The sequence below is a fragment of the Muntiacus reevesi genome, chromosome X (genome assembly GCF_963930625.1).
Source record: "Muntiacus reevesi chromosome X, mMunRee1.1, whole genome shotgun sequence".
Taxonomy (NCBI): Eukaryota; Metazoa; Chordata; class Mammalia; order Artiodactyla; family Cervidae; genus Muntiacus; species Muntiacus reevesi.
In genome coordinates this window covers 100,963,787-100,974,861 of record NC_089271.1, presented here as the reverse complement: position 1 = coordinate 100,974,861, position 11,075 = coordinate 100,963,787, and the positions used below count along the sequence as shown (strand labels likewise).

The 11,075-nt window shown below is 52.3% G+C and overlaps 1 protein-coding gene across 1 annotated transcript; it reads right to left on the bottom strand.

The window, feature by feature from the left end:
* Window positions 1-4,289: 4,289 nt before the first annotated feature.
* LOC136153715 (melanoma-associated antigen 10-like) lies at window positions 4,290-5,054 on the bottom strand. Its single transcript, XM_065915776.1, has one exon. The coding sequence runs from the start codon at window positions 5,052-5,054 to the stop codon at window positions 4,290-4,292; it is 765 nt and encodes a 254-aa protein (XP_065771848.1).
* Window positions 5,055-11,075: the final 6,021 nt, after the last annotated feature.

The window sequence follows — 11,075 nt, the reverse complement described above, 5'->3', positions numbered from 1 at the left end:
TATAATAAACATATAAAAATATAAATTATATTATTATACATTATGTTATATATATTATATATTATATTATAGAAAATTAAAAATATATATTTATATATATAAATATAAATAAATTGTTATAACAATAATAAACAATGCAATATTTCCTCATTAATTGTAATAAATATATCATATTACTGTAAGACATTAGGAATAGGGGAGACTGGGTGATGGCCATAAGAGATTTCTGCTTTTCTCACAATTTTTTTTTTCAAGTCATAATGGGTTACAAGGGTTAAAAGGGTTACAAAGGAAAAGGTGAAAATCAAGACTATTTTCAAAATAAAAAAGGCAAGGAAACTTTGGGCACAACATGCTGAGTATGTTAAAAAAGGACATAGAAAGGAAACCAAACACAAGCACATGGAACCTGTAAGTATGAAACAACCCTTGCTAAACTAGCTTCAGCTTTTCCTCTCCCTTAACCTCCAATCCCATATAATATACTAAAACCGGGCCTCTTCCAGAAACATCTCTGGATCCACTTTTTTCTCAAGTCCCACAAACACTGCCCTAATGCAACCTCATAGATGTTTTGCCTGGATACGGCAAAAGCCACCAACCAAGAGCAGGTGGAGACCTGGAACCCCATACTTGCTGAAAAATCACTTTAAGACGTCTGCCAGTGTTATTTGCTACAGAGGTCTGTCAAGATCCAGGCAGGTGTCAATGTCTTGCCTTGAATACAAGGGTCCAAAGCAAACCTTTAGCTGTGCATACATGTGAGTGTTGTGTCTGACTCTTTGTGACACGATGGACTGTGGCACACCACCCCCACTCCTGTCTCCTCTGTCCATGGGATTTCCCAGGCAAGAATAGAGGAGTGGGATACCTTTTCCTCATCTAGAGTATCTTCCCACCCAGGGATCGAAGTTGCATCTCCCACATTGCAGGCAGATTCTTTAACACTGAGCCTCCAGGGAAGCCATGAGGAAACACAGGGACTTCTCAGAGGAGCAGAACACTCACTGAGAATCCTTTACCCAAGGGAGGTGCTTGTCCAATCTGTGATGCCCTGGGAAAGATCAGCTTGGGAACAGGGTGGTGCGTGTCCACACAGCCGCTGCTGCAGAAGATGCTGGATCCTGGAACTGACCTCCAGATAAGTCAGTGGGTGTGAGGGTGAGTTTGGGCTGCCTCGCAATCAAAGGACTGAGGTTCTTATGTACCCAGAGCAAGAACCCAACCACACCTAACAGTCATATCCCATAATGACCATAAGGAGTACCTGCCATGAGAGCTGCCACATACACATCCTGGAGTGCCCCCTGGGGCTGTGGTCCCAGCCTTGGCCCCAGAGCACAGACGTCCTCATGGAGGCCAGAGCGGCAGCTCACCAACAGTGGCACCTGCTCCCCCCTCCCTCTCCCGACCAGCCCCAGGCAAGTTTGATGGGATCTCCAGGGGCTTGCTGCTTCCATGTCTCTGGGGCTGTTGACCTTCTATGCAGCCTGCACCTGTGGGCCCCAGATTCCTCTCCTACCTGGCTCCTTTCTGAATCCTCATTGGAGTCTGGGACCTCTGGCGCCTGGAGTAGCTTCATCCCAGCCATCTGCTAGAGCTTTTCCTCTGCTCAAACAGCCCGACTGAGGACACCAAAGTCCTAGCTAGCTATGCCGGTGGCTGACCAGACAGCCCTCTGCCTCTCACACTCAGGCTCAAAAGCCAGGACCACACAGTCACATTCACAAGACCCTGAGTTTCCTCCAACACACTCCACAGGGATTCCACAGGGAATGAATGGTCTGATACACCTCAGGACCTTAGAGATGTGCCCTGCAATTCCATGGCAATGACTACTACTGACCCCCCACGAGGAGTCTTGCCCAGGGGCTGCATCAAGACCTGCTGGCTCCACCTGAAGCACAGTGGAAGGTGATGCTGCTCTGGGATTTCCAAATAAAGTTACACACATGAGGTCATCAGGACCAGGGCCTAATCCACTCTCCTTGGGGCTGGGAGATGGCGGGGGGGAAGCAGGACAAAACCCAAGGCAAGGTTCTGGCAGAGAGGGGGCGCTGTGGGCAGCAGTGGTGGGGAGGCCTCGGGGCTGGGCGCCACCAGGAGGATGCCCACAACAGGGGACTTTGGCAGCTGGCTGCTGCCCTCCTGATGGAGACGGATCACAGCCCCAAGGAGGCTGACAGTGCAGCTCGTGGGGGGCGGGGGCAGGCTATGGGTTTTTGGTGGGGGTGGGTGGAATTCCTGAAGCCAGTTCCCTATGGGGCAGCCTCTCTCAAGTGTCAGAGGTGAGGGGTTTGAGTCACTGGAAGAGAAACCACACTTGGAGTGGTCTATGTCTGTGTGTTGTCCTGACTTGAGGATTAACCCCCAGGTGCCCATGTCCTCTCAGAACAAATGGTTGTTGACAAAATGCTTCTGCTCAAAATTCACTGGCCCTGGGTCATCATATGACCCTTCCTAAATGAAGAGGCCTGGCAGGGTCATGTCCCCATGTGTGCAGGGAGAGAGGAAGACAAGAGGTGACTGAACACCTGACATCTCTCCAATTCCACACTGCCTAGCAGATGCTCCACAAAGAGCAGCAGTTAAAAATCTCTTTTGTTTTGGGGAGGAGAGTCTGAGCAGGTCACATGGGTCTTGACATTTTCCACCTTTTCCAAGTGTCCACTGACTATGTGGCTGCTACCTTGTATGTGGCCAGAATCACATCTCTTGTTCCTGTTGTTCTCTGACACTCAGCATGGAGAGCTGCCCATTCAGCCCCCTGCACCCATCCACACCCCCACTGCAGTGACCTCACCACCTCCTTAGGCCTGGAAGTCGCTCCTGCCTTTTCATGCCAGGCACAGCCTTGACCTGGGTCTCTGCTGCCTCCACACTTCTGAACCTGCCTGAATCTGGGGATGCTGCTGGATGTTGCATCTTTACTGGCTACTACTTATTTCTCATGTTATTCGCATCTCAGACACTGTCCCTCTCTCTTCTGGAAATGGTTTTGTTTTCAGGACACCTCAGAGAATTGGCAGCTTAATTAGAAATGGAATAGAAAACCCCTCAGAACTGCTATTCTGTGTTTTCCTCCCGGAGAATATATATCAATTTCGGTGTTTGTCTGTGATTCGGGGTGGAGAGTAGTGTGTCCAGCTGGGCACAGCTCACTCAAAGATCCCAGGATTCTCGTCACACATCAGGTCGTGTCCACTTTTGCGCCTTCTCTGTACTCATTTCATCCAAATGAAATCTAGACCATGCTCACAAGTGAAAATCATAAAGTCCAGATGACCAAAGACACTGTTATTTCAATGTACTTGGTAATCAGCTTCCCAAGGCAGAGACATGAAAGCTAGCACAGGGAATACTGGGCCATATATCAAAGAGCAAGATTCAGATTTCCTAGGATTCCAAGCAGATGGTGGATAGAAAACACCTATTTCATCCCTGTGGTCAATAGCTATGGGACAAGAGCCAGGACCCCTTTCTGCCTGCCCTAGAAAGAGAACTCTCTGGGGTTTATCCAAGAAGCAAAAGGACACCTCACAGCAAAGATCCGTTTCAGAGATTCCCCTCACCCCCAAGACAAACCTCATGTGACTGCGGATCCTGGACCATTGCTGTAAGTGTGGGGGTGTCCTGCTACTCCTAGTGACCCCACTGTTAACATGGCCTTTCATGGAGCAGAGAATCTGTACACGTCTTTGGAATAACTGAGCCAATGAGCAGGGGTCTCAGATTGTCTGCTACTTTCTTTAATAACCCAGGAAAATTCAATTAACTGAGATCATTTAGTTATTGTGAATGACAGACAAGAAGGCCATAAGCATGAATTCACTATGATTACTTTTATTATCCAACTCTTCTCCATACAAAACTATTGCTAGAGAAGTTCACATTTTCAAAACATTTCTAATTTCGATTCCATTGCATTCTGCTCAGGACCACAAAACAAAATGGAAGACTTTCCAATCTCTTTTAGAAAACAGCAAAACTCTTGTTTTTGAACTATGTAACATCAAATACACTCAGATCAATATCATTCACAAAGCTAAGATATGGAAGTTTCTTTAGCCTTCTTTGAAACCAAACTTGGAAAAATTTCTAAAGAAAACAGAGATGAATCCCCATGTCATCATAGAGAACAGGAACCAAAAGATGCTACAAACTGGTTCCCCCTTCTAGCCCGGGCCCTCACAATTTAGAAAGCTGACTACCCCCTCTTTAACCACAGAGAGAAGGAACAACCTGGCTGCTGCTCTATCCCAGGCCCCCTATTCCTCCTCCCTCGCATCTTATGCAGACAGGAATGGGAAGGCCCTCAAAGCCCTTGGGTTGACCGTGAGCATAAATGCCATGACTTGCCACTTGCTGGTCTCCACATAGGCCCGGGGACCCCACAGGAACTCATAGCGAGCAGGGTGGCTGTCAGGCACCTGCTCGTACCGCAGGTATCCCTCCCGCACCCACACTTGGGTCAGAAGCTCCCTGGGCTCCCCAAAGACACAGTGCTCACTCCCAACATACATCCCCATCCTGCTGAGTGCTCCCCAGACTGCCTCCTCTGGGGCCGGGTCTCCAAACCGCATGATCATGCTGAGGACCAGCACCAAGAAGCCGGCCTTGGGCAGACCCACCCCATCGCTCAGCATCTCATCGCAAGTGAGGCCCAGGATGGGGACCAAGATGTAGGTGTGCTCCGCTGGGTCCACCTCTTCCACATCCACGCCAAACAACAGCTGCAGGCACACTGAGACCTCCCTGAAGACCACCGGGAAGTGCTCCTGGTTATCCCTGAGGACCTCACTCAGCATTTCCGCCTGGGAGGTCAGCTCCTTGGCTCGATACTTGAGGAGCAGGAACTTCATCAGTTTACTTATCATCCTATGCAGAATTTCTTGGGGCAAGGCCTCCACAGGAGCGGAGGAGGATGCTGGGGGATAGGAGGCAAAGTGGGATGCGGACTCCCCCACCTCAGCCTCCAAGAGCGGCACCTCGACAGGGCCCTGGTCCTCTCCTGGGTCCTGAAGGCCTTCTTCGGGTTTGCTGAGCTCACTCATCTCAACCACGAGCACAATGCCTGAGGTCAAACAAAACACGGAAGTGAGGCAGAGGTACAGATGGGGACCAAGGGCCTCTGGGAGAGAGGAGGTGTGAGCAACCTGGGCTAAGAAACACATCCTGGATGGTACAACACAGGCCACTTACAGATCTCCCATTGAGGGGTACTCTCAGACCTCACAGAAGTGCTCCTCCTGGGAGGCCAACCCCTGGCTACCCGAAGGAGGAACGGAGGTGGCTCCCAAGCAAGTCGCCAGCACAGCCCGAGATTTCCGGGTCCAAAAAAGTGGGAGGAATTGGGGCTTTCTGGGGCCCCCTATGTTCTGGGATAGGGAGCCTCTGGTTCACTTCAGGTCACCCTCTCACCTTGATTCCTGATACTGCCTGTCTGAACTCAGGACACAGGCTTCAGACCTCTGCCTTCGCCTCCTGGTTCCTGGAGCTCCTGGAAGAGAAATGGAGTTGACATCTAAGGGCTATACTGTGGCACAGCCCTGGGCCTTCTGTGCTGGTAGGTGGAGACGGACACTCGGATTACACCCAGTTGTGTTGTGGGTACCTTGTAATGCTCACCTTTCCCCTGGCATGACCTGGACCTACCCCTTTGGAGGAGTAGAAGGAAACTCAAAACAAGACACAAGCCTGAACAGAAAGCACTGAGGGGCCCCACATGCGGCCGCACCTGTCCAGGGTCTCGCGCGGGTCCTAGGCTGGGGAGATGCTCGGTCCCCAGCTCCTCCTCACGTCCTGCCTAGCCTCCAAGCACTCGCCACAGGGGCGGGGCTCTGTTCAGTCCAACCTTGGGGTTGGGGAGTTCAGCCCCTGCCAACGTGAAGCCTCCAACTCTGCCCGTAAAACCTCACCTCCCGAGTTCCCTAAGCCAGCGGTCAAGAAACTGGTCACCCTGCTCATCCCACTCTGGGCCCTGCAAGACCCTCTTGCAAGGTTCAAGATCCCTCCATGTTGGGTTCGAACCACCTCAATCCTTCCTCACATGGAGCCTGGACTCCAGGCAGGACTCGCGTTTGTCCCGTCCGCCATTTTGAGACCCCGCCACTTTCACAAGGCCTCCAGTCCCTCTGAGACCCGCATGTGAGGAAGTCAGACAGACCTAGTGTGCTCTTCTCACCCCAAGGGCTCCCAGGACCGACTACAGGGAAGGGGATCTGTAGGGTTCCATAGGTCCTCACCCAGGTTACTTAGAGTCCTCCTTCAGGAACCTCACCTTGCCTCCGCGCAGGACCTGGATTCTCGCCTCTCCGCAACTGAAGCCCCGCCCCTTATACCAGGACCCCAGTCTCCTGAAGACCCGGATGTCAGGAAGTCAGCTCATGCCTGTGGCGCTCATCCTGCCCCCACGGTTGCCCTGGACTGACAACAGAGATGCGCTTCTCTGAGGTCTTCTCTGATTAGGGGTTCAGGGTCCTCTAGTCCCTCTTCAGGGTCCTCAAGGTCTTCAACCCTGCAGGACCTGGGACTCGGCCCCCCTGAGGCCCCGCCCCATATGTGAGGTCCCCAATCAGAGACCGGGATGTCAGGAAGTGAGACCATGCACTTTGGGCTCAAGGTATCCCAGATCGGGCAAGGACCAACAGCAGCTCCAGGATTTTCTGAGGTCTCCTCTGATTTGGGTCCAGGGTCCCCTCAGTCGTCCGTCAGGGTCCTCACATTGAAACCCAGGAGGAGCTGGGCTTCTTCCCTCTGCTCACTTGAGGCTACACCCCCTTTCCCAGGTCCCCAGTTTCTCTGAGACCCAGATGTCAGGAATTGCAGCATGTGCTCATCCACCCCCTGTGCTCCCTGAGACTTCATGTGAGGGTCCCGCCTCTGGTCAACACAAGGGGCATGCCCAGATCTGCCCGGGCTCAAGATGAGGTTCCTGAGGGAGGATGTAGGAACCCCACAGATTCCTGACCCTGCTGTCAACCCTGGGCCACCCTAGTGGTGGGATGAGCGCTTGGCAGCCTCTTCTGACTTCCGCATCTGTGTCTCAGAAATATTAGGCAATTGGTAGAAGCTTCAGGGCCTCAGATGGGCAGTGGGAAAGGTCTTCTTTCTTTTGAGAGTCAAGGTGAGGACACTGAGGAAGGACAGAGGGGACCCTGGATCCCAGAGCAGAGTGGACTCTGGGAGGACATTGGGTGGATGAACGTATGTTGCATTTCCTGACTGGGTCTCAGAGAGACTGGGGACCTGGTATGGGGGCTGACTTCCTAATATGCAGATTTCAGACTGGTGTCCTAGTATACAGAGATGACTTTCTGACATCTGCATTTCAGAAAGACTGGGTTCCTGGTATGAGGTTTGGGGCGTTATTAGGGGAGAGGAGAGGATCTGAAGTCGTACCTGGAGATAAGGTGAGGTCTCTGAGGGAAGGCTGACGGGACCGCAAGTGAAAACTCAAGGAATCCCAAGATAAGACTGATGGAACCCCACAGATCCCTGCCCCTGCCATCGGCCCTGGGAGCTCTCAGGGTGAGAAGAGCACACTAGGTCTGTCCTGAGTTCCTGACATCCAGCTCTGTGAGACTCGGGACATGGCTTGAGGAGCAGGGACTACGGTGGGGAGAGGATCGAGACTGGTACTCCTGGAAATCAAGGTGAGGACCCTGAGGGAGGACTGAGGGTAGCCAGATCTCAGAACAGAGGGAACCGTGGTAGTCCCTGGGCAGGTTAACCTCGTGCCGGATGGCCTGACAACCCTGGCAGAGAGACTGGGGACCTCTTGAAAGGAGGGGAAACTCCAAATGGCAGATGGGACACTTGCAGTTCTTGTCTGGAGTCTAGGCTCCATGCAAGGAAGGACTAAGGCAGTTAGACCCCAACAGGGAGGGATCTTGGCCCTTACAAGAGGGTCTTGGAGGGCACAGAGTGGGGTGAGAAGTTTCTTGACCTCTGGCTTAGGGACCTCGGTAGGTGAGGTTTTTCAGGCAAAGCCGAAGGCTTCCGGTCAGCAGAGGCTGGGCTCCTCAAAGGCAGTGGAGGACTGAGCAGACCCCCGCCCCTGTGGTCAGTGCTGGGAAGGCAGGCAGGACATGAGGAGGAGGTGAGTGCCAAACATTTCCCTAGCCTAGGCCCCGCAGGAGACCCAGGGCAGATGTAGCCGCACGTGGGCCCCTCAGCGCTTTCTGTTCAGTCTCAGGTCTTGTTCTGAGTTTCCCTTCAGGCCCCCAGAGGGGAAGTACCAGGTTGTAGCAGGGGAAATGTAAGCACTACAAGGGAGCTCTAAGGGGACCTCTCACCACACAACTGAGGGGATCTCACAGTATGCACCCCTCGTACCGTCAGAGAATGCTCAGGGCTGTGCCACAGGATACCACTGAGGTGCCCCCTCCATTTCTCACAGGAGCTGTAGGAACCAGGAGGTGAAGACAAATGTCTGAGGCCAGTTTCCTGAGGTCAGAGAGCTGAGGAGGTCTAGGCAATGCCAGGAGTCAAGGTGACGAGGGTGCCCTGAGTGGACACCAAGTGCTGCCCATCCCAGAACAGAGGGGACCCCCAAGGGCCTAATTTACTCACCTTGTCAGTCCCAGAAATCTAGGGCTGTGCTGAACACACTCTGGGGAGCCACCTCACATCCTTCTTCAGGTAGCCAGGGAACTGGCCACTCCAGAGGCATGACCCTGTGTCGTCTGAGAGCACTTTTCAAGAGGAGACCTGCAAGTGGCTTGTGGCAGCCCAGGGTGCAGTTCTCATGTGCGGCCATTCACAGGCCATCTATCCACCACCCAGGCCCATTGTCCCCATCTGTCCCATTTGCCCCCATGCCTCACTCCTGCCTCACTCTGTAGTTTCATCTCAGGAATCATGCTCATGGTCAAGATGACTGAGCTGAGCAAGCTCGAGGAAGACCTTTAGGACCCAGGTGAGGCCAGAGACCTGGAGAGGTGCAGCACTCTGGGGCTGAGGCAGGGGAGGCTGCATCCCCCTCAGCCTCCTCCCCCACAGTCTCCTGCTCCGCCCTTGTGGAGGCCTTGCCCCCGGGAGCTCTGAATGACCTAGTGGCTAACTTGATGAAGTTCTTGCTCCTGTAGTATCTGGCCAAACATCTGACATCCCAGGCAGAAATGCTGAAGAAGGTCCTCAGGGATAACCAGGAGCACATCCTGGTGGTCTTCAGTCAACCTTCAGAGTGTCTACACGTTGCCGTTGGTTTGGAGGTAAAGGAGTTGGACCCCGAGGAGCACATCTACATCATGGTCCCTACCCTGGGCTTCACCTGCGATGTGATGCTGAGCAATGGGCAGAGCCTTCCCAAGTCTGGCCTCCTAGTACTGGTCTTCAACCTGATCATGCAGAATGAAGACCTGCTCCCTGAGAAAGCAGTCTTGGAAGCACTCAGCAGGATGGGGGTGTGTGGTGGGAGTGAGCACTGTGTCTTTGGGGAGCCCAGGGTGCTGCTGACCCAAGTGTGGGTGCGGGAGGGATGCCTGGAGTACCAGCAGGTGCCTGACAGCCACCCTGCTCGCTTTGAGTTCCTGAGGGGTCCCTGGCCTATGTGGAGACCAGCAAGTGGCAAGTCATGGTGTGTGTGCTCAGCATCAAACAGAGGGCTTTGAGGGCCTCCCCACTTCTGTCTGAGAGGCTGCGAGGGAGGAAGAATAGGCGGTCTGAGCCAGAGTAGCAGCCAGGGTAATCCTTCCCTTTGTGATTGAAGAGGGAGTAGTCAGCCTTCTCAGAAGTGAGGGCCCGGGCCAGTTGGGGGAACCAGTGCACAGCATCTTTGGGCTCATGTTCTCTACAATGACATGGAGATTCATCTATTTTCCTTAGAAAATCTTCAAGCTTTGATTGTTTTCCCAAAAGGCTAAATAAAGTTCAGTGTCTTAGCTTGGAGAATGAGGTTGATCACTTTGTGTTTGTGCTTACACAGTTCAAGAACATGAGTTTTGCTGTTTTGTAAGAGATTGGAAACTCTTCCATTTTGTTTTGTGACCCTGAATGGGACACAGTGGATTTGGAATTAGAACCGTTTCAGAAATGTGAGCTTGTGGTGGAGTGGTGGATTCGCTCAGTCATGTCCGACCCTTTGCGACCCCATGGACTGTAGCCCACAAGGCTCCTCAATCCATGTGATTTTCCAGGGAAGAGTACTGGTGTGGGTTGCCATTTCCTTCTCCAGGGGATCATTCTGACCCAGGGATGGAACACCGGTCTCCAGATTGTAGACTGACGCTTTACCGTTTGAGGCACCAGGGAAGCACTAATATTAATGGGGCAAGAATTAGATGATAAAAGTAATTGCAATGAATTCATCCATCTGTCCTTGTGTGTCATTCTCAAAAACTAAATTATCTTTATTTGGGTTTGCCTGGGTTATTTAAGCAGTTAGCAGACAATTAATCTGAGGTCCCTGTTCACTAGCTCATATATTCCGAAGACCTTTATGGAGTATCTGCTCCAGGAAAGGCCATTTTAGGAGTGGGGACACTAGGAGAAGCAGGACAGCCCCACACCTAGAGCAAAGGTCTAGGGGCCGCAGTCACACAAGGAAGGTGGAGAGACCTCCCCTAGTCGCACTGAACAAGGCAACACGAGGTAGGGCGGAGGGCTCCAGGAGGAGCACTTGAGTTTCAGCGCCTGAGCCAAGGTGGTTTGGGGCTTTGGAATGCTGGGTTCCTTTGTGGGAGGTGGTCGAGGTGAGGCAGGCAGGTGGTAGCCCTCAGAATTGCAGACAGTGTGTCTTCCGGGTGATGGCAAAATCTGAAATGGATCATTGCTGTAAGGTGTCCTTTTGCATCTTGGATAAAGCACAGAGAGGAAGGAAGGGGTCCTAACTCTTGTCACATTGCTGTTGATCACAGGGGCAAAGGAGATGTTTTTTACCCCACATCTGCTAGGAATCCTGCAGAACTTTGGTCGCACTCCCTTGAAGTGGTGCCCAAGAACTGCATGGAACAACGCATTGTTTCCTGGCCCCGGACATCCAGAACCCACGGTGTAAATTAGCTTTCAATTATCTTGATTGTAATTGGCCATTGTAATCAAGGACTTGACCTTAGTTGGGGCTGCAAGAAAGG

Excerpts from the sequence above, each read along its gene's own strand:
- LOC136153715 (XM_065915776.1), bottom strand. The coding sequence starts at position 5,054 with ATGAGTGAGCTCAGCAAACCCGAAGAAGGCCTTCAGGACCCAGGAGAG.